General features: G+C 48.0%; 1 protein-coding gene across 3 annotated transcripts in view; it reads right to left on the bottom strand.

Moving 5' to 3' along the window:
• Positions 1-3,367: 3,367 nt before the first annotated feature.
• Positions 3,368-21,543, bottom strand: part of pdgfra (platelet-derived growth factor receptor, alpha polypeptide) — a 22,566-nt gene continuing 4,390 nt past the window's right edge. For all 3 annotated transcript variants that reach the window (XM_068592827.1, XM_068592826.1, XM_068592825.1), the window contains exons 5-29: positions 20,788-20,942; positions 19,481-19,643; positions 18,881-19,073; positions 18,638-18,753; positions 17,680-17,976; positions 16,573-16,839; positions 15,850-15,977; positions 15,593-15,761; positions 15,320-15,509; positions 14,918-15,033; positions 14,417-14,543; positions 14,122-14,318; positions 13,463-13,557; positions 12,704-12,836; positions 12,516-12,620; positions 11,528-11,638; positions 11,282-11,435; positions 9,292-9,443; positions 8,953-9,065; positions 7,787-7,909; positions 7,158-7,269; positions 6,951-7,050; positions 6,749-6,854; positions 5,386-5,624; positions 3,368-4,311 (exon numbers count right to left, since the gene is read on the bottom strand). In XM_068592827.1, the coding sequence (XP_068448928.1) occupies positions 4,164-4,311; positions 5,386-5,624; positions 6,749-6,854; positions 6,951-7,050; positions 7,158-7,269; positions 7,787-7,909; positions 8,953-9,065; positions 9,292-9,443; positions 11,282-11,435; positions 11,528-11,638; positions 12,516-12,620; positions 12,704-12,836; positions 13,463-13,557; positions 14,122-14,318; positions 14,417-14,543; positions 14,918-15,033; positions 15,320-15,509; positions 15,593-15,761; positions 15,850-15,977; positions 16,573-16,839; positions 17,680-17,976; positions 18,638-18,753; positions 18,881-19,073; positions 19,481-19,643; positions 20,788-20,942 (3,809 nt within the window). In that variant the 3' untranslated portion in view covers positions 3,368-4,163. The remainder of the gene's footprint in view (positions 4,312-5,385; positions 5,625-6,748; positions 6,855-6,950; positions 7,051-7,157; positions 7,270-7,786; positions 7,910-8,952; positions 9,066-9,291; positions 9,444-11,281; positions 11,436-11,527; positions 11,639-12,515; positions 12,621-12,703; positions 12,837-13,462; positions 13,558-14,121; positions 14,319-14,416; positions 14,544-14,917; positions 15,034-15,319; positions 15,510-15,592; positions 15,762-15,849; positions 15,978-16,572; positions 16,840-17,679; positions 17,977-18,637; positions 18,754-18,880; positions 19,074-19,480; positions 19,644-20,787; positions 20,943-21,543) is intronic.

Raw genomic sequence — 21,543 nt, 5'->3', positions numbered from 1 at the left:
CTACAATGTTTCACAACGCTAACTACATGCTACAATGCTTCACAACGCTAACTACATGCTACAATGCTTCACAACGCTAACCCCACGCTACACTGTTAGCTGCGGCCGCTACACAAGTTGGATATCTATATCGGCCTCAATTGTACTTTGTCTTTGAGTTTAGTTCACAAATATTACCACAATATCTGATTATAAATTGGTAAATATTGCTCCTGCGGCATGTCGGCATGCTAACGTTAGCTCACAGCACAGCCTCACCACGCTGCTAACCCTCATAAAAGAGTTTGCTGTGTCCACTGAGCTGAAGCTGACCGTTAAACCCGTGAATGGAAACTTAGATACTCTGGAAACACATTTCCATAACTGCAACCGCTCGGCCAAACCTTCAGGCATTTTACGGCTGCACATTTACTGAAACACTTTGCATGCTCGCCTCAAAGTCCAGCGGCCGCCGCGTTATCATCATGAGGGGATTTTTCACCCGTTTCCTTGTAACCAGAACAAAAGCCGGGTTGTGGTTCTCGGGCTCAGTCGTTTCATTTCAACCACAAAGAACACAAACATTTCCAGCGAGTCCTCGGTGATGATTTGTGTTTCCCGGCTGCGAGCCTCCGTCGCAACTTGTCCACTTTAACGCTAAACCCGCGCGTTAGCCTTCAAACTGCCGGCTCCTGCAGACGGTGACATGCTAAAGAGCATCTCCACCCGACTACCTGCAACTGGTCCATCCAGTGCCAGCTGCTCTGTGGGCTGCTCTGTGAGCTGCTCTGGGCTCTGCAGCTCCAGCTGTGTTGCCCCCCTGTGTGTGTCCGCCTGCAGGCTGCAACACTTTGCAAACAGAAGATGACGATTAAAGAAGGGAAAACCAGTCGAGCGCGACTGAATAAGGATAGACAAATAAAGGAAGAGTAACCGTCGAGGTTGTATAACTGCGCAAGACGAAATGCGTTCAACAGTTGCCCCGATATTAATACTTGTCACACGCGCATAATCCACTAGATCAAAGCCCCGCAGAGGAGGCCGTCCTGACGGGGATGAGGATGAACGGCGCGCTCGCGGCCTGACGGACGAGGTCGTGAAGCTGAGCACCTCGTTGTCTACTGATCTCTGATGAAGCCACGAACACCTGCAGCCTCAGATCACGAGTCGCTCCTCGTCTTCCTCGGCTTCCTCGTCTCCCACGCTGCAGCTGCAGCGCCTGAACGCACCGAGCGAGAGCTGGACTCTGGCTCCCTCTGGTGGCGGGAGACGGCAAGGACGCGTCCTTCAGGACCTGAGGACGTTTCCCTCTAGAGGCCGAGTGTCTCACTGCATCTAACGGCGTGTTTTATAGTCAATGACATAATTATGTAAAGTATACACGTCAATTCAGTGTGATTGCTTGTGCACATCATATGTTTGAGGTGAAGTTTCATTCATAACCTCATTTACATAACTTTACTCTTTTATTCCTACATATATTCTGAGGGATTATGCAAAGGGCTTTGTTCACAACCTCGTTTATATACATTTTATGAATTAAAAACAAGGAGAACATGAATGTTTGGTGGTTTTTCATTTGAGTTATGGAGTGAAACAAAGAGATTTATAAACTGTAGAAACCTTTGAGTAATATTTAAAGTCTATAACATGAATTAAGAATTTTGAAGCTTTATTAAACTTTCAGATTTCTGTTATATTTAATAACTGAATGCCTGGTTTGCTTATTAAAACGTAAAATAAATCATCTAAAAAAGTTTTTTTTAAATGTTTTTTTCTTCTTTTCTTGCCTCAATAAATCATCACACGACCCCCGGGAGCTTTTACACACCACTGGTCATGTGTGTGTGTGTGTGTGTGTGTGTGTGTGTGCATGTGTGTGTGTGTGCGTGTGTGTGTGTGCGTGTGTCTTACAGCTGAAGGCACTTCCTCTCCCAGTCATATTTTTCATATGGATGTTTTTTTTCTAACATGAATGTAATGTTCATAAACACAATGAGGCTCATTGTTCCCCCTCTCATGACACACACACTCTTTTCATAAAGGTTCTTCACAAAATATAATCTTTTAAAATATATGAAAGTCAGAGAGCCAGAGGACACGACTTCTTTCTTTTGTTACATTATAACTCATTTATTGAAATATAAATCATCTGAATGTACATGACGTAACATATTGAAACACAGTATAAATCACGGTGTCGTTGCTATTATTAGATTCTGTACCTTCACTTCTTCACTTCTTCTGTTTCGTTCTTTCTTTCTTTCTTTCTTTCTGCGACACCCGGAAACCAAACGGAGACAACGAGGAAAGTGCAACAAACCGACTGCAGATTATGTCACAGTGAACGGAGTCAGAGTCTCTAGAAGCTTCCAGAGCTGCGGGAAAGAGTCAAGAACCAGGAAGTGACTCTTACACTTCCTGTTCCCTCGTCTGGAAGACAATGTGTTGTTGTTGGTGTCTGAAAAAAAGGTCTGAGGGTTTGTTCTAGGACACAAAACAGGCCCTGGCCACCAGGGGGCGACTCCTCTGGTTGTATAGAAGTCTACGCTTCATGTGTTAAAGCTGCATTCTCTCTCCTGACCACCAGGGGGCGACTCCTCTGGTTGTATAGAAGTCTATGCTTCATGTGTTAAAGCTGCATTCTCTCTCCTGGCCACCAGGGGGCGACTCCTATGGTTGTATAGAAGTATTTGCTTCATGTGTTAAAGCTGCATTCTCTCCTCTGACCACCAGGGGGGGGACTCCTCTGGTTGTATAGAAGTCTATGCTTCATGTGTTAAAGCTGCATTCTCTCTCCTGGCCACCAGGGGGCGACTCCTATGGTTGTTTAGAAGCCTATGCTTTAGGGGTGGGGCTACAAGGTGATTGACAGGTCAACACAAGAGACGTATACGGCGTCTCTACAACCCTCCTCAGTCCTAATATGGTCACTTCCTGTTTCACTGGTTGCATAAAAACAAGATGGCGGTGGCCAATTCGCCAAAATCAAGGCTTCAAAACCTCAGACCACGCCCACTTCTCATAAACAGTTTGTAGTTTATAGTCCAACGTTAGTTTTTTACTTCTGCTGATTGTCTTCACAGAGCACACGACCTCCTGGTGACGCTCTTCCTCCTTTTTTTGTCGCAGCTAAATTGATTACTATCCATATCAGACGTTAAAAACATGATAAAACATTAATATTTCTCGTCCTCAAAGGCTATAAGCCGCCCGCTATACGATGGCAACTGTGATTCCTGCGGGAGGAAAATGCGTAATATTTGCTTTGTTGCAGCGGATCCATCAGAAGGCTCCACCGAGGGTGCAGAAGCTTAATATGTGCTTACATAAAATAACTGTTATCCCAATAAGTCTCTTTATAAAAACAACAACAACTCTGGAGCTATTTACAATACAATCACAATTCGTTTTTTATGTGTGTGTGTGTGTTTCGGGTGACAAATAACACACATTTACATAACGATGAAGTACAAAAATACATTTTTTTTTGATTAGCCGCACATTTTTTTTTCTGAGTTTAAAAACAAAAACAGTATAAATGGTCATAACATGCGGCAAAAAAAAACCAACAACACAAAGTTTGTGCTTTTTAAAATGGGAGTATTGCTTCTGATTGTGCCCGCATCAGGTGCTTCCTCTGGCAGCAGGTGAGTGTGAGGTGAGTTTACCTGCCGGTGCGAGTGTCCTTCAGTTTAGTGCTTCTGTAGTGGTTAAATATGTATATATACACACATATACGTGTATATATATCATATGGATGATATCCTGTGGCGTTGAATTCGTCCCTTCTTGCTTATATTGCTGTTAGAAAAATGCCCCAATGGGATTAAGCTTCTGTTTGTTGTGTGAAAATAAATCTGTTTCAGGTCCCGACACTTTGAGTCCCTTAAAGTGTCTCGTTCCCTTTCCGCGCTCGCGCACTCCTCCAGCCCAGCAGGGGGCAGCGTCCAGGGAGGAAGTGAAGGGCGAACGGCCGCCACATCCAGACGGGGAAGTGGTATTTTAGTGTTTCGTTCTGTCCTCTGAATGGGCGGTCGAGGAGGAAGAGGAGGAGGAGGAAGAGGAGCGGAGGGTCGACAGACAGTTTTTTGGTCGATTCAACAAGTTTTTTTATCTCTTTCCTGCGTCCTCCCCTCCCTCCTTCTTCTTCTCCTCCTCCTCTGCGGGCGGCGTGGTGCTCGTCACAGGAAGCTGTCCTCCCCGAGGTCACTGCAGTCCAGACACATCTCGTCCAGCAGCGTGATGTCCTCCAGAGTCTCGCCCTCGCGCTTCGCATAAGTGGAGCTGCTGGAGCCCGACTCGATGGCGCTCTCCTCAGACGTCTCGGAGCTGAAGAAGGACCCGAAGAGTTAGTGTCTGTTTGTGAACCCAGGGAGACTCCTCTGGTTGTATAGAAGACCATGCTTCATGTGTTAAAGCTGCATTCTTTCTCCTGACCACCAGGGGCCGACTCCTCTGGTTGTATAGAAGTCTCTGCTTCATGTGTTAAAGCTGCATTCTCTCTCCTGACCACCAGGGGCCGACTCCTCTGGTTGTATAGAAGTCTATGCTTCACGTGTTAAAGCTGCATTCTCTCTCCTGACCACCAGGGGCCGACTCCTCTGGTTGTATAGAAGTCTCTGCTTCATGTTTTAAAGCTGCATTCTCTCCTGACCACCAGGGGGCGACTCCTCTGGTTGTATAGAAGTCTCTGCTTCATGTGTTAAAGCTGCATTCTCTCTCCTGACCACCAGGGGGCGACTCCTCTGGTTGTATAGAAGTCTCTGCTTCATGTGTTAAAGCTGCATTCTCTCTCCTGACCACCAGGGGGCGACTCCTCTGGTTGTATAGAAGTCTATATAAGTGACTCTACTTCTCTCTTGATGTATTCCCTCAGTAAACATTGTAAACATGAGTTTATGTCTCAATCTCTAGTTTCTAGTCTTCTTCTATACAGCGTGATGTCATTTAGTACATTATGGTCTGTTACAGTCAAACAGACCATAATAAGGGGAAGCTTTAGGGGCGGGGCTACCAGGTGATTGACAGGTGGCTGTTTTGGGAGTTTGGGCTGTTTTACTTCTCGTGTTTTTCAGTTTATGAAAGTTAATCGTAACGTCCAAAAAAACAAGATCGCCAAAATAAAATATGCACGTGTCACTTCGTAGTCTGACCACTAGATGTCACTGTCACTAGTGGAACTAGTTGAAAAACTACACAGTAAGAGTGTCTTCTCTGAGAGTTCGCACATGCTCAGTAGCGACGTGGCGCTCACAGAGAAGAAGAAGAAGAAGAAGAAGAAGAAGAAGGCGGTTAAAGACAGAAGTTAACGAGCTGAGGTAAGTGATCGTTTTAATCATCCTGGAAACAGGAGTTCAGCTCGGATGTGGTTCTGTTCAGTCTTTTTTGTGTGTTTTTTTTTACCCGTGCCGGTTCCTCTTCCCGTACTCGTCGTCGCTCATGGGGTCGAGGTCGGGCAGCGGGATGATGTAGCCGCTGTCGGAGCTCAGCCGCTGCTCGTCGAAGCCGCTCTCCCGGTCCTTCAGCTTGCCCGCCGGGTCCTTGCCGCCGATGCCGATGTAGGCGTCGTCGTTTTCGGCGACCACCCGGGTCACCGCCGGGTGGTCGCTCTTCAGGAACTCGCGGTTCACCCGCTCGTAATGCTGGAGGCGGGCAGACGGGGACGCGTTACAGGACTTCAATGTGCAAAGGAAGGAGCGCAGAACCAATAAACCCCCCCACCCCCGAGGCCGATTAAGTACGCTGTGTTTGATGTGGGTGGAGCTGAGTGGGAGGTCGGGCGGAGCCGCCCAGCTGCCCTCTAATCACTCGCTGAACAGAAACACAGCTCACAGCGCTGAGGCCCCTCACAGGAAGTGGAACGGGGTTCAAATGAGACACCTTTTAAATAAACATGCACTTTAACTCGACAACGAGACTCAAGAGACATACGAGAGGGGAGGAGTCAATCCTCCAAGGGGGAGGAGTCAAGAGTGAGGGGCGGGAAAGTAGGAAAAATTGACTTTGAATTGAGATATGACTTTTGTATGACTTTAAAACTAATTTCTATGACTTTTAACCAAATTTCTATGACCAAATATGTTGTGAAATCTTGGTGATTTTCAATGACTTTTCCAGCCTTGGAAATAACCATTTTAAAACTCCATGACTTTTCCAGGTTTTCCATGATTGTAAGAACCCTGAGGAAAGTAAGAAAGTAGGAGAGTAGGAAAGTAGGAGAGTGTGAGAGTAGGAGAGTAGGAAGGTAGGAGAGTAGAAAAGTAGGAGAGTATGAGAGGAAGAGAATATGAGAGGAGGACAGTAGGAGAGGAGGAGAGGAGGAAAGTAGGAAAGTATGAGAGTAGGAAATAGGAGACTAGAAAGTAGGAAAGTATGAGAGTAGGAAATAGGAGACTAGAAAGTAGGAAAGTATGAGAGTAGGAAATAGGAGACTAGAAAGTAGGAAAGTATGAGAGTAGGAAATAGGAGACTAGAAAGTAGGAAAGTATGAGAGTAGGAAATAGGAGACTAGAAAGTAGGAAAGTATGAGAGTGGGAGAGTAGGAAAGTAGGAGAGTAGAAAAGTAGGAGAGAAGGAGAGTAGGGAAGTAGGAGAGGAGCAGAGTAGGAAAGTAGGAGCGTAGGAGAGTAGGAAAGTAGGAGATTAGGAGAGTAGGACAGCAGGAGAGTAGGACACTAGGAAAGTAGGAGAGGAGGAGAGGAGCAGAGTAGGAAAGTAGGAGCGTAGGAGAGTAGGAAAGCAGCTGAGAGGAACCCAGAGGACTCACCCTCTTGTAGCTGGAGGGCAGCAGAGACGACACGCTGTCGCTCAGACTCAGGAACGTGGGCCTCTTCTCCGGCTCGCTGTTCCAGCACTTCATCATCATCTCGTACCTGGAACACCACAACAAAGCAGACGATGTTGACTTGAGGAACTCTGACCCGGCGGCCATCGTGCGCGTCGCCCGGCGGGTCACGTGACCAACGTACACGTCATCGGGCGCCAGCTCCGGTTTGGACATCCTGTAGCCGCTCTTGATCTTGTTGTAGAAGCTCGAATCCACCGTCATGCCCGGGTACGGGGTCCCACCTTCAGAGGCAACACACCATCAGCTCAACTCACATCGCAAAGGTCGTTTCTTCCTCTGGTGTGTGTGTGTGTGTGTGTGTGTGTGTGTGTGTGTGTGGTGGGCTCACCTAAGGAGAAGATCTCCCAGAGCAGGATGCCGTACGACCAGACGTCGCTCAGGCTGGTGTACATGTTGTCGAAAATACTCTCTGGCGCCATCCACTTCACGGGCAGGAAGGTCTACAGCGATGGAGGAGAGAGAGGGAGCGCTTTAAATGGATTTCCATGACTTTAAACCCAATGTCCATGACTTTAAACCCAATGTCCATGACTTTAAACCCAATGTCCATGACTTTAAACCATATTTCCATGACTTTAAACCCAATGTCCATGACTTTAAACCCAATGTCCATGACTTTAAACCCAATGTCCATGACTTTAAACCCAATGTCCATGACTTTAAACCATATTTCCATGACTTTAAACCCAATGTCCATGACTTTAAACCCAATGTCCATGACTTTAAACCCAATGTCCATGACTTTAAACCATATTTCCATGATTTTAAACCATATTTCCATGATTTTAAACCAAATTTTCATGACGTTAAACCAAATTTCTATAACTTTAAACCCAATGTCCATGACTTTATAACACATTTCCATGACTTTTAACCTTATTTCCATGACTTTTAACCATATTTCCATGACTTTTAACCTTATTTCCATGACTTTTAAAGCACGGCGGTGGGACTCACACTCCCTTTGGAGACGTAGTTGTTGTCGTGCATGATGTCTCGGGCGAGGCCGAAGTCGCAGATCTTCACGATCTTGCCCTGAGAGAGGAGCACGTTCCTGGCGGCGAGGTCGCGATGCACACACTGCAGAGAGAGAGAGAGGGGGAGAGAGAGAGAGAGAGAGAGAGAGAGAGAGAGAGAGAGAGAGAGAGAGAGAGAGAGAGAGAGAGGTTCACACACGTTGCTTTTCACCCGTTTCCCTGAACCCGACTCTTTCCGCTCCCACAGCTCCTCGACGGCTTCTATTTCTGGAAGTGTTTCATTTCAGCCGGGTTGATGTTTTTTGATTTCTTTTTAATGGCGTTTTCATATTGCTTTGTGTAAACATGCCAGTTGGGAGCGGGCGGCTGCGACCGCTGGATATTTAGGGATAATAACTATGAAGCTGAGCGGGCGGGCGGCGGCCCGGTAATTCTAGCCCCGGCTATATGCAGCCGCTGGCCGCTCTCCTGAGCGGCTCGGCAGCCTTCACGAGACCGCTCATCGGCCCGCAGCCGCTGGTTTCCCTTTAGCCGGCGCCGCCAGCGCCGTATAGGAGGAAATACACAACCAGCAGGAAGGAGGGTGACGCGAGGCTGCAGGGCTTAAAGCCACGGAGCTCGACAGGCTCACGGCCTGTTGGAAGTTACTGCTCATATTTATTGTTGGCAAGACACAAAACAACCAAAAACAGACCCGATAGGACCAAAATGACAACCAAAAGGACCAAAACAAGATGCCGAAGGACTAGAAAAATATGCAAAACAACCATAGAGACAGGAAATGAGCGATACAGGACAGAAAACAAGCAAAGACAGACGCACAACTACTACGAGACACAAAATGACCAAAAAGAGACAAAACAACTACAAAAGAGACAAAACAACTACAAAGAGTTGCAAAAGGACCAGAAAGAGAAGAAGAACAACCAAAGAAAGACTTAAACCAACGACTAAGAGATGCTAAAGACCTAAAAAAAGGTGCAAAACGACCAAAAATAGACGGCGAACAACTAGAATTCGATGCAAAATGACAACACAGAGCCGATAATGAGCGTCTTTGAGTGCGTGGCTCTACATTGACAGCGTGGGGGCGCTCCACGCGGGGCGCTCCACCTCATCCAGTGTCTCCGTGTGCGGTGAACGTACGTTCTTGGAGGCCAGGAACTCCATCCCTTTGGCCACCTGGAAGGTGAAGCTGAGCAGGTCGGTGGTGCTGAGGCCCTCGTTCATGTCGTCCATCAGCTCGTCCATCTCGTCCTCTGGGTCCACACACACACACACACACACACACACACACACACAGACAGAGAGCAGCGTGGGTAAAAGCGTTCGTCACATGTGGTAAATATAGCAACGGGCTCAGCTGGCTCCCAAACCGGACATTAGCGCGCCGCGCGCTACAATTACCCCGCTCTGTAATGACAGGGAAGCAGGAACTAAACACACGGGGGCAACTTTAACCAGCGCACCTCTAACCCGGCGTACCTTTCTGAGAGGGCGGGTGGTCGTACTCGGACCGCTGGATGTCGGAGTACTTGGAGGGGTCGCTCATCTCCAGCATGGGGACGTACTGCGTGTTGTCGCTCTGCTTCATGTCCATGTAGTCCGCTTTGCTCTCGAAGGACAGGATGACGTAGCTGAGAGCGGAGAGGACCATGAAAACACACCCGGTTACGTTTCTAAATATATATATGAGGGTTCAGACATCATGACCAATGATTTACATGACTTTAACACACATGTCCATGACTTTAAACCACATTTTCATGACTTTTTAGCAAATTTCAATGACTTTTGATCACATTTTCATGACTTTTAACCACATTTTCACAACTTTAACCAAATTTCCATGACTTTTTAGCCGACTTCCATGACTTTAAACCACATTTTTATGACTTTTAAGCCAATTTTCATGACTTTTAACCAGATGTCCATGAGCAAACATTGTGTGAAATGTGTGTGTGAACAGTAAAAAGTAATAAAATGTAGTATTTAAACTAACAATGAGGATTCAAAGCATACAGTGAACCTTAAATGACTCAAATGAATGAGAGACAATAGTTTGATTGAAAGAATAAACATTTATATAGATGCCTGTATGTATGCTGCTGATATTTTGAGCCTCTTTCTTTTAAAAGCAGATTCATTATTTCAAAGTCAGCGTAAATGAACACATGAATATAACACATTTACACCACATTTTGGACTTTTCCGTACAAACTCTGCTATACATATATGTATATATATATATATATATGTATATATATATATATATATATATATACACTGATTCTGTCCCTTATTGTGTGTGCGCCCCTTTAAATCCTCTCCCCTGGCTCCGGCTCCGGCGTGAGAGGAAGACGTGGTCGGGTCTGGCCCGCGGCAGCGGGGATGAAATCATGTTATGGTCATATTTCGAGGTGTGGTCAGTGAGTCATTAGAGAGAGAGAGAGAGAGAGAGAGAGAGAGAGAGAGAGAGAGAGAGAGAGAGAGAGAGAGAGAGAGAGAGAGATGCTGCTTCACCGCGGACAGAATTAACAGGTAGCTGCAAGAAAATGACATTATGGCTGAAAGCCGAGAGCACTTCAGGGCCGCGATTGGATTAGAGCGAAGACGCCAGACGATCTCCTCGACCGCGGAGAAAATGGCGATAGAGTTACCGATCAGACGTCACCGGGGATGTTTATGAAGCAATGAACCTCAGGTGTTGTCAGCGAAAGTGAATAAAAATGTAAACTAAAAACTGAGAGCATTTAGTGTTCACGGTAAGTTTTGTGGTTATTTATTTTGTGCTTGAGAACACGTGGACTTTATATCGGAAGTGGGTCATTTATATAGACTTCTATACAACCAGAGGAGTCGCGCCCTGGTGGTCAGAGGAGAGAATGCAGCTCTAACACATGAAGCATAGACTTCTATACAACCAGAGGAGTCGCCCCCTGGTGGTCAGGAGAGAGAATGCAGCTTTAACACATGAAGCATAGACTTCTATACAACCAGAGGAGTCGCCCCCTGGTGGTCAGGAGAGAGAATGCAGCTTTAACACATGAAGCATAGACTTCTATACAACCAGAGGAGTCGCCCCCTGGTGGTCAGGAGAGAGAATGCAGCTTTAACACGTGAAGCATAGACTTCTATACAACCAGAGGAGTCGCCCCCTGGTGGTCAGGAGAGAGAATGCAGCTTTAACACATGAAGCATAGACTTCTATACAACCAGAGGAGTCGCCCCCTGGTGGTCAGGAGAGAGAATGCAGCTTTAACACATGAAGCATAGACTTCTATACAACCAGAGGAGTCGCCCCCTGGTGGTCAGGAGAGAGAAAGAAATACTCATAGCTCTTCCTAAAATTATGCTAAAGTAGGACTTAATTTAGACTAATTTAGAAAAAAGGTTGTGTGTGTGTGTGTGTGTGTGTGTGTGTGTGTGTGTGTGTGTGTGTGTGTGTGTGTGTGTAAGGGTTTTGGACACCAACCTCCTGCTGCTCTCGTCTGCAGGGTTGATCCCGAAGATGTCCACCTCCTTCTTGCTCTTCTCCGGGTTCAGGCTCAGGAAAGTTTCCCGGTTCTTGTGCAGGTAGTTGACCAGGTCGCCGTAGAAACAGTACTCCGTGATGATGTAGATGGGCCCTGAGGAACCACCGGGGGAAAGGTCAAGAGTCTGCAGGTGTGTGTGTGTGTGTGTGTGTGTGTGTGTGTGTGTGTGTGTGTGTGTCGTTTACCTGATTTGGTGCACGCCCCCAGGAGGTTGACGATGTTCAGGTGCGGTCCCAGGTGAGTCATGATCTTCAGCTCGGACATCAGCGCCTGCTTCTCGCTGGAGCGCGCCGTGGCTGATGGGAAAAGGGGGCGTGGCCAAATGTAAGCGGGACAACCAGGTTCAGCCTTAAAGGTGCATTCAGGTCACCCTGCAGAGTCGGATTCTGCAGTATTTTTCAATATTTTGGGTATTATAGGGTTCAAAGGGCCACAGGGATTGTTCTTTTTAGTCTTATTTAGTTTTTAAGCCTCCATGACACCACCTGATCTGTTTCATATCGCACAACAATAGGTTTAAATCTAAAATACACATTATTATTCTGACCCATAGTGCTGTTTATGTTGTTGGTGTTGCCTTCTCTCTCACATAACGTGACTTGCCGGCACTCAAGGCGCCAAAAAAACCTCCAATTTCTGGTTAAAAAAAACTGGTGAAAACTGTTTAAAACACACGAAAAATGATCAAGATCTCCTTATAGACTACAGGTAAGGGGACAAATGTCTATTTTATAATCCAAAAATTTGGTATTAGACATTTATTTGCATGTATCTACCATTTTATTCATATATTTCACTGCTTTTGTGAACATAAGACCTTTGGTAAAATGATTTCCATCACCAAAACAGTTTGTCCACAAGAGAAAAGCAAAAAACAAGCTTCAGTTTTGCAGCTTCAGGGCCAAATTACCACTTTATGGTCTCTCTATACAATGGAGCCTCATTGTATAGAGAGCTGAGATTGTTCTGCAATGTTTGATGTAACACATGAGTGTGTATCTCATATGCAAAGTGCCTTTAAAAGGGGAATTTAAAAATTATGTAAAATCAAGAAAAAGGCCAAAGCCAATCAAATCAGTCCTTGACTCCTCCCCTAAAAACACTCTTTAACCCTTCACTTCCCCGCTGGAGAGACACATCACACGTCTTCTAACGGCGATCAGAGGAACTCACGTTTCAGCATCTTCGCCGCCACCTTCATGACGGGTTGGGAGCGGCTCAGCCCGTAGGCGGTTCCCTCCACCACCTTCCCGAAGGCCCCGGAGCCCAGGATGCGACCTGGAGGAGAGAGACCAGACGCCGTTATCGACCACGACCACGACCACGACGGAGAGAAGAGCGGTGGAACCACAAGGACTCACCGAGCACCAGCCGGTCCCGGGGGAACTCCCATCTGGAGTCGTAGGGCAGCTGCATGGGGTCCACGTAGATGTACTCGTGGCCGTCCGGGCTCACGGACTCGATGACCCGCCAGCGGATCTCGTAGCGCGGCTTCTAGCGGAGAAAACACACGACGGAGACCGTTAACCTCACGGTGGGACGACGGCCATTTTGTCCTGGTCGGGAAATTTTACTTTTTATTCAGGGTTCACACACACACATGTTGACCAATGGATGTACATGACTTTAAACCAAATTTACTTGACTTTTAACCAAATTTTCATAACTTCAAACAACATTTCATGATTTTTAACCACATTTTCATGACTTTTCACCAAATTTCCATGACTTTTAACCAAATTTCCATGACTTTTAACCAAATTTCCATGACTTTTAACCAAATTTTCATGACTTTTAACCAAATTTTCATAACTTTTAACCAAATTTTCATGACTTTAAACCAAATTTTTATGACTTTTAATCAAATTTTCATGATTTTTAACCAAATTTTCATGACTTTGAAACAAATTTCTTTGCATGACTATAAAGGATCCGGCGATGTGAATAACACGTTTCCTGTATTCCTGCACGGCTTTTAATCTGAAAACATGAATGAAGACATTTTCTCTCTGCTTTGGCTGCCAAAAAAGAGAAACATAAAATTTCCCAAACGCATAATAAACAAGCAGAAGAAGAGATGAAGGCGTGGGAATGAACATGCGGAATGGTGCCAACAGTACCTGTTTCCAGATAACAACCAAGACAATGAGTGAGATGATGACAATGACCAGCAGCACCAGCACGGCGGCCGCCACGGTCAGCTCTGGATGAGGACCTGTGCAGGAGAGAGCGGGTCACCACGGTGATAACAGGAAGCGGCACACAGGAAATGCTTTCAATGAAACGGGTTGTGTTGAAAACAAGCACAAAATGGCGTCTGTCAGGAGTCCAGAGTACTGGGACCAGAAGGTGAGCTGGGAGAGAGGGAGGTACAGTGAGAGGAGGGGGAGGGGGAAGGAGGGAGGAGGTGTAGAGAGCATCTGGAAAGAAGCAAAGGGTTTGCCCTTCACAATAAAAGCCTCCTGTCAGCTGCTGGAACGCAGTCACACGCTTCAGGTGTCAGAAACAACTTCACACCGACAACGACACACAACCAGCTGCTCCAGAGGAACAAACAGCGTGTGTGTCTCTGTGTGTGTGTCTGTCTGAGTGTGTGTCTCGGTCTGTGTGTGCGCGTGTATGTGTCTGTTTGTGTGTGTGGCTGTCTGTGTGTGTCTGTCTGTGTGTGTGTCTGACTGTTTGTGTGTCGGTCTGTGTGTATGTGTCTGTGTGTGTTTGTCTGTCTATTCTTCTGTCTGTGTGTGTGTGTCTATCTCTGTGTGTGTGTGTGTGTCCTCACCGTTGGACACCAGCTTCACCTCCCTGCTGGCGGCTCCCATCATGTTCCTGGCCGTGCAGCGCACCGCCAGCGTGCTCTCCAGGTGGCCGAACAGCACCTGGCTCTCCAGGTTGTCGTCCTCGTCCAGGTGCGACTCCAGCGTGACCTCGGTGGAGTTGGCGGGCAGCGGCGCCCAGGAGGCCGAGTCGTTGGCACAACTTCAACAAAAAAAGGGAACAAGAGGAGGAGGAGGAGCCGTCAGCCGTGGAGCTTCATCCCCCGCGGGGCCGCCGCCCTGAAGGAGGTGCAGACTTACTGTTTGATGTTCCTGCAGACGAACCACTCCACCAGCGGCGTGGGCCGACCTCTGGAGACGCACACCACGGCCTGGCCGGCAGCGGCGCCGTGGTGGATGTCCATCAGGTCCAGAATGACTGCCGGCACTGTGACATAGACCGAAAGCACCACGGGTGACTCCTCTGGTTGTATAGAAGTCTATTATCATGTGTTAAAGCTGCATTCTCCCTCCTGACCACCAGGGGGCGACTCCTCTGGTGGTATAGAAGTCTATGCTTCATGTGTTAAAGCTGCATTCTCTCTCCTGACCACCAGGGGGCGACTCCTCTGGTTGTATAGAAGTCTACGCTTCATGTGTTAAAGCTGCATTCTCTCTCCTGACCACCAGGGGGCGACTCCTCTGGTTGTATAGAAGTCTATGCTTCATGTGTTAAAGCTGCATTCTCTCTTCTGACCACCAGGGGGCGACTCCTCTGGTTGTATAGAAGTCTATTATCATGTGTTAAAGCTGCATTCTGACCTTTGACCTCGAGGATCATCCCGACGTCGCGTCGTTGGTCTCCGTTCTCCACCCGCATGGTGTAGTTCCCGCTGTCCTCCTCCTTCGCCCGGATCAGAGTGAGAACCCCCGTGTAGCTGAAGCGAATAAGAGAACACAATAAACCGGCCGCCGTGGCGGTTGGAGCCCTGATGGTCTCTGGTGTCTCGTCCCTCACCTGGTCTCGTCTCTACTGTGTCGTCCCTCATCTGGTCTTGTCCGTCACCTAGTCTCGTCCCTTACCTGGTCTCGTCCCTAGTGTGTCGTCCCTAGTGTCTCATCCCTCACCTGGTCTTGTCCCTAGTGTCTCGTCCCCAGTGTCTCGTCCCTCACCTGGTCTAGTCCCTCACCTGGTCTCGTCCCTCACCTGGTCTCGTCCCTCACCTGGTCTCGCTGAGTTTCCGCAGGCTGGTGGAGATCTCCGCCGTCACGTCGCTGAGCGGGACGCCGTCTTTGAGCCACGTGACGCTGGCGCCGGGGAACGAGCTGATCTCGGCCCGGAACTCCCGGACCTCGTCCAGCTCCGCCGACTCGTACTCGCTGAACTCGGGCCAGACGGACATGAACTCGCTCGCTGTCGAGACCGGACGAATATATTTTTAATAAAATCGACACTGGAAAGTACAGAAAAAGTACATTTGAAGGGTTTTTTCGTACCGAAGACCCGGACGGCCAGCTCCTTGGTCTGGCTCTCGTTGCTGATGATGTCAGTGATGGAGCACGAGTAGATGCCGCTGTCCTTGGCCGAGGCCTGCGGGATGGTCAGCGTGTAGCGGATCTCCTGGGCCCGCTTGTTCTCCTGCACGGTTTTGATGCCGCGGTTCACCTGTCGGAGCGAAGCGGAGCGTCAGGAAAAAACAAGTCTTTCTCTTGAAGGAAGAACACGTCTCTGATCTTCTGCCGTTCCCTCTCACCAGCTTCCCCGGGTACTTCCAGTGGTCCTCCAGGATCTCGGACCCCCGGGCCAGACAGGTGACGGTGAGGCTGTCGCCCACCAGCAGAGCGGTGCGCTCGGCCGTCAGCTCCACGTGCAGCGCGGCGCCTGAGGGCGGCGGTTAGCATGAGCGACGGTTAGCATGAGCAAGGGTTAGCATGAGCAAGGGTTAGCATGAGCAATGGTTAGCATGAGCAACGGTTAGCATGAGCAACTCTGTGTGTGTGCTTGTAAGTGTGTGTGTGTGTGTGTGTGTGTGTGCTTGTAAGTGTGTGTGTGTGTGTGTGTGTGTGCTTGTAAGTGTGTTTGTGTGCTTGTATGAGTGTGTGTACTTGTATAGGTGTGTGTCTGCTTGTTTGTGTGTGTGTGTGTGTGCTTGTATGTGTGTGTGTGTGTGTGTGTGCTTGTGTGTGTGTGTGTGTGTGCTTGTTTGTGTGTGCATGCTTGTTTGTCTGTGTGTGCTTGTTTGTGTGCTTGTTTGGGTGTGTGTGTATGCTTGGTTGTGTGCGTGTGCTTATGTGTGCGAGTGCTTGTGTGTGTGTGCTTGTTTATGAGTGTTTGTGTTTATGTGTGCTTGTGCTCGCATGTTTGTGCGCGTGTGTGTTTCTGCATGCGTGCGTGTACGTGAGTGCTTGTGCGCGTGTATGTTTGTGCTTATGCGTGTCAGTGCATGTGTGTGTGCGTCAGTGCATGTGTGTCGTACCTGCCCAGCCGTGCACGATGTACTCCCCGCTGTAGTGCTCCTCTCCGTTGACGTCGGCCCGGCAGACGTACGTGCCGGCGGTGAACACGCCCAGCGCTCCTCTCCTGCTGTCGTACTCGCTGGCCACCGGCCGCTGCGTGTCCACGTTCAGCAGCGTCACGTTGGCGCTGGGATCGGACACCCGGCACTGGATCTCCATGTCCTCGTGGTCCGAGAGGACGTGGTTACCGAACGGAACCAGAGACGGAACGAAGGGGACGTCCGGATCTAAAGAGAAAGAAACGTTCCAGAGGATACAAATCATTACACACACACACACACAGACAGAGACACACACACACACACACAGATAGAGAGTCACACACAGATAGAGACACACACACACAGATAGAGACACACACACACACACACAGATAGAGACACACACACACACACACACTCAGATAGAGACACACACACAGATAGAGACACACACACACACACACAGAAATAGACACACACACACACACACACAGAGACACACACACACACACACACACACAGATAGAGACACACACACAGATAGAGTCACACACAGATAGAGTCACACACACACACACAGAAAGAGACACACACACACAGAAAGAGACACACAGACACACAGACACACACACAAAGAGACACAGATAAAGACACACACACAGACAGACACACAGATAGAGAGACACACACACACATACAGATAGAGAGACACGCACAGATAGAGACACACAAACACAGATAGAGACACACACACACAGAAAGAGACACACAGACACACACACACTCAGATAGAGACACAGACACACACACACAAAGAGACACAGATAAAGACACACACACAGACAGACACAGAGATAGAGACACACACACAAACACAGATAGAGAGACACACACACACACAGACACACACACAGATAGAGAGAGACACACACACAGATAGAGAGAGACACACACACACACAGATAGAGACACACACACACACACAGATAGACACACATACACACACAGACATAGATGCTGCTCTCCTCACTCACACACACACACTCACACACACACACACACACACACTCTCTCTCTCTCTCTCACCTGGCACGTAGACGTAGACGCTGCTCTCCTCCGCCTCCTCCGTGGCGTTCCGGCTGTAGGAGCAGGCGTAGTAGCCGGTGTGCGCCGCCGTGGCGTTGTCCACGGCGACGGTGGTGACGGACAGGCCGCTGTTGTCCTCGCGCGCCTGCTCGCGAGCGGCGAGCGGCGTGTGCCAGGCCAGCCGGCCGGCGCCGCGGCACGTCAGCGTGAACGCCGAGTGCAGCGGCACCACCAGCTCCTCCACCGCCGGCAGCAGCTCGGGGGCGGAGGAGGGAGGGAACATCCCAAAGGTGGGGGCTGAAGAGAGAGACGTTGTTATTATTGTTGTTATTATTATTATTATTATGATCATCATCATTATTATTATATTATATTATCCTATTTACCAACCATACTACCTACTTACCTACCTTACTTCCTTCCTACCTACCTACCTTACTTCCTTCCTACCTACCTACCTACCTTACTTCCTTCCTACCTACTTACCTTCCTTCCTTCCTTCCTACCAACCTATCTATCTATCGATCCATCTATCTGTCTACCTACCTAAGTTACTTCCTACCTACCTACCCACCTTACTTCCTACCTACCTACTTACACTACTACCTTCCTACCAACCTATCTATTTATCTACCTACCTTACTTCCTACCTACCTTAGTTCCTTCCTTTCTACCTACCTACCTACCTTCCTTCCTTCCTTCCAACCTACCTTCCTTCCTACCTACTTACCTTCCTTCCTGCCTACTTACCTACCTTACTTCCATCCTTCATACCTATCTACCTACCTACCTACCTACCCACCCACCTTACTTCCTACCTACCTACTTACACTACTACCTTCCAACCAACCTATCTATTTATCTACCTACCTTACTTCCTACCTACCTACCAACCATATTACCTACCTACCTACCTTACCTTCCTTCCTACCTTCCTACCTGCCCATCTGTCTCTCACCTTTCACTCTGAGGTTGAAGGAGAACTGAGCCTCTCGTTCTCCGCTCAGAGCTCTGATGGTGTAATTCCCGTCGTCTTTCCCGAGCGGCTGACGCAGCGTCAGAACGCTTTGATACCTGCGAGGAAAACAAGAATATATTTAATATGAACATATTTAATATCTATGAACAGGAAGTCGTGGACAGGAAGTCGTGGACAGGAAGTCGTGGACAGGAAGTCGTGGACAGGAAGTCGTCTCCTCACCGGTTGCCCTCCAGGCGGCTGGTTTTGGCGAGGACGTAGTAGCTCTGAGACAAGTCTTTGCCGTCTTTCAGCCAGGAGACTTTGGGGGCCGGCGAGGCCTCGATGAGGACGGTGAACTCCGTCTCCTCCAGGAGGCTCACGAACTCGGTGGTTAGAATCCCGCTGTGGTCCAGCGCCACGAAGGAGTTCTCCTCTGGGGAGAGGAGCGGGAGATTAAAGAAGGGAGGGAAGGAGGGAGGAAGGGAAATCAGAGAGGTGAAGTTAAATAGAGGAGGGCCTCTCACACACACACACACACACACTCACACACACACACACACACACACACACACACACATCTGCTGCAGCCATCCCATAAAACACAGGAGCTGATGTTGAAAGCAGAGGGGAAGCTTTACAGTCGGACGGCAGAAAATGACACACAGACACACAGACACACACACAGACACACACACACACACACAGCTGAATGGCGGCAATGTTACATTCAGATTAAGTGTGTGGCGCGGGCGTTTTTTCCCCACTTAATAACTCGTTGAAATAAAATGGTTTCCGGCCAGTGGGCGGGGCCGGTGGGCGGGGCCGGTGGGCGGGGCTTACCGAAGACGGTGACGGCCGCGCTGCCGACCCTGACCTCGCCGCTGACCTCCTCGGCGATGGAGCACTCGTAGGCGCCGCTGTCCTGAGGAGCGGCCCGCGCGACGCCGAGCGTGTAGACGACCCGGTCCACAAGAGTCTGCTTCATCTGGACCGCGTCCACCGCCTTGAGGAAACAACAACAACAACAACACGTGTTAGAGCCTCTGAAATAAGATAGGAGTTTTTTTCTCTTTTTATAATATAGGAGAGTTTTTATTTTTATACTATAGCAGAGTTTTTTATTATATAGAAGAGTTTTTCTCTTTTTTTATAATATAGGAGAGTTTTTTCTTTTAATGTTATACAGGAGCTTTTTATAATATACAAGAGTTTTTCATTTTTTGATAATATAGGAGAGTTTTTAGTTTTTTATAATATAATAGTTTTATCTATTTTATAATATAGGAGAGTTTTTTCTATTTTTAGAATATAGGAGAGTTTTTTTATAATATAGGAGAATTTGTCCTATTTTTAGAATATAGGAGAGTTTTTTCTATTTTTATAATATGGGAGAGTGTTTTCTATTTTTATAATATAGGAGTTTTTTTCTATTTTTATAATATAGGAGAGCGTTCTCTCTTTCCTGGAGCTGAGGGCTAATGGTTTAAACACTTGCTCCTCAGGAGATAAATCAGCATCACGGAGCCGTTTAAAAAAAGCCTGTAATTGCAACTGAGTCCAAAACCAGGAGCGCGGCGCTGCCGGACTCTGGAAAAGGGCTTAAGAGGAATCCCCATGCAGAGAACCGGGCGATGCATTAAGAACCCGGAGATGAACATAAACAAAACAGCACATGCACATCTTTCAGCGGACACTTCAAAACAGCATTAAATGTTTCACGTGCAGACAGCATCTGTCCTCCAAGTCTCAAGGTCAAAGGGGGTCAAAGGATTTATGACCCTTCTTCTACTTTTACGTCTTTTGAACTGCCGGCTCTCCCCTGAAGCCATTTGCTCAGCGCTTCCTGTCAGCGCGGGGTTAACCTGCAGCCGGGAGGCTTGGGCTGCTCGTCCTCAGGATGAAGACACAACATCGCTGCTTTCCTAACACATACTTAGTAACCGCTGAGGGCCGCTCCTCAGAGCTATATTCCACTGCTGGGTTCAGCTCCAAAACCGCTAATTTAAGGCTCATGGGCTGCTGCGGGGGAGGAAACGACATGGAAATGTGACAAGGGGATGAGGGAAAGAGGCAGAGGAGGTGAAGTATGTGACGGGTGAAGCCGTGGAGGAAAGTAATCACGCGCTGAATGCGGCGCTGCGTCTTGCCTGAGTCTTGGGGTGAAGCCACTGCTGCTGGAAGTTGAGTCCGGCGGGAGCGACGCACGAGACGTTGAAGGGCCGGCCGGCTCGCACCAGCTCGCTGCTGACCCGCACCTGCACCGAGAAGTCCTGCAGAGACGAGTCCTGAGCGTCCTTCAGGACTACAGAGAGCAGAGAGCAGGCATCAGACACAAGACACTGCGGTGTGATCACACACACACACACAGTGATAATGACACGTCCGGACATATAAAAAGCCTCCAACACCTCTACAAGGAACAAGGGCCACAGAGGCAGAGAGACTGATATGTCTCTTTGTAGAAGCTTTGTGTCTCTTTTGGTCGTTTTGCATCCCGTTGTAGTCGTTTTGTGTCTTTTCATAGAAGTTTTGTGTCTCTTTTGGTCATTTTGCATCCCTTTGTAGTTGTTTTGTGTCCCTTTTTGGTTGTAGAGTGTATTTTATGGGTTATCTAGCGTCTCTTTGTGGTCGTTTTACGTCTCTTCATCGAAGTTTTGGGTCTCTTTTGGTCGTTTTCCATCCCTTTATAGTCATTTTGCGTCACTTTGTAGTTGTTTTGCGCCTCTTTAGTTGTTGAGTGTCTTTTTTTGGTTGTTTAGCATCTTTTCTGCATTGTTGAACGTCTCCTTGTAGTTATATTGCATCACTATGTAGTTGTCTTGTGATCGTGTTTTGTCTCTATGTAGTCGTTTTGTGTCTCTTTGTCGTCAATTGTGTCTCTTTCTAGTCAATTGTGTCTCTAT

Source organism: Clinocottus analis, unplaced genomic scaffold (genome assembly GCF_023055335.1).
Source record: "Clinocottus analis isolate CAN_PGR_092001 unplaced genomic scaffold, fCliAna1.0.p SCAF_28, whole genome shotgun sequence".
Taxonomy (NCBI): domain Eukaryota; kingdom Metazoa; phylum Chordata; class Actinopteri; order Perciformes; family Cottidae; genus Clinocottus; species Clinocottus analis.
The sequence above is the reverse complement of the archived record's forward strand: the minus strand, read 5'-3'. Positions and strand labels throughout refer to the sequence as shown.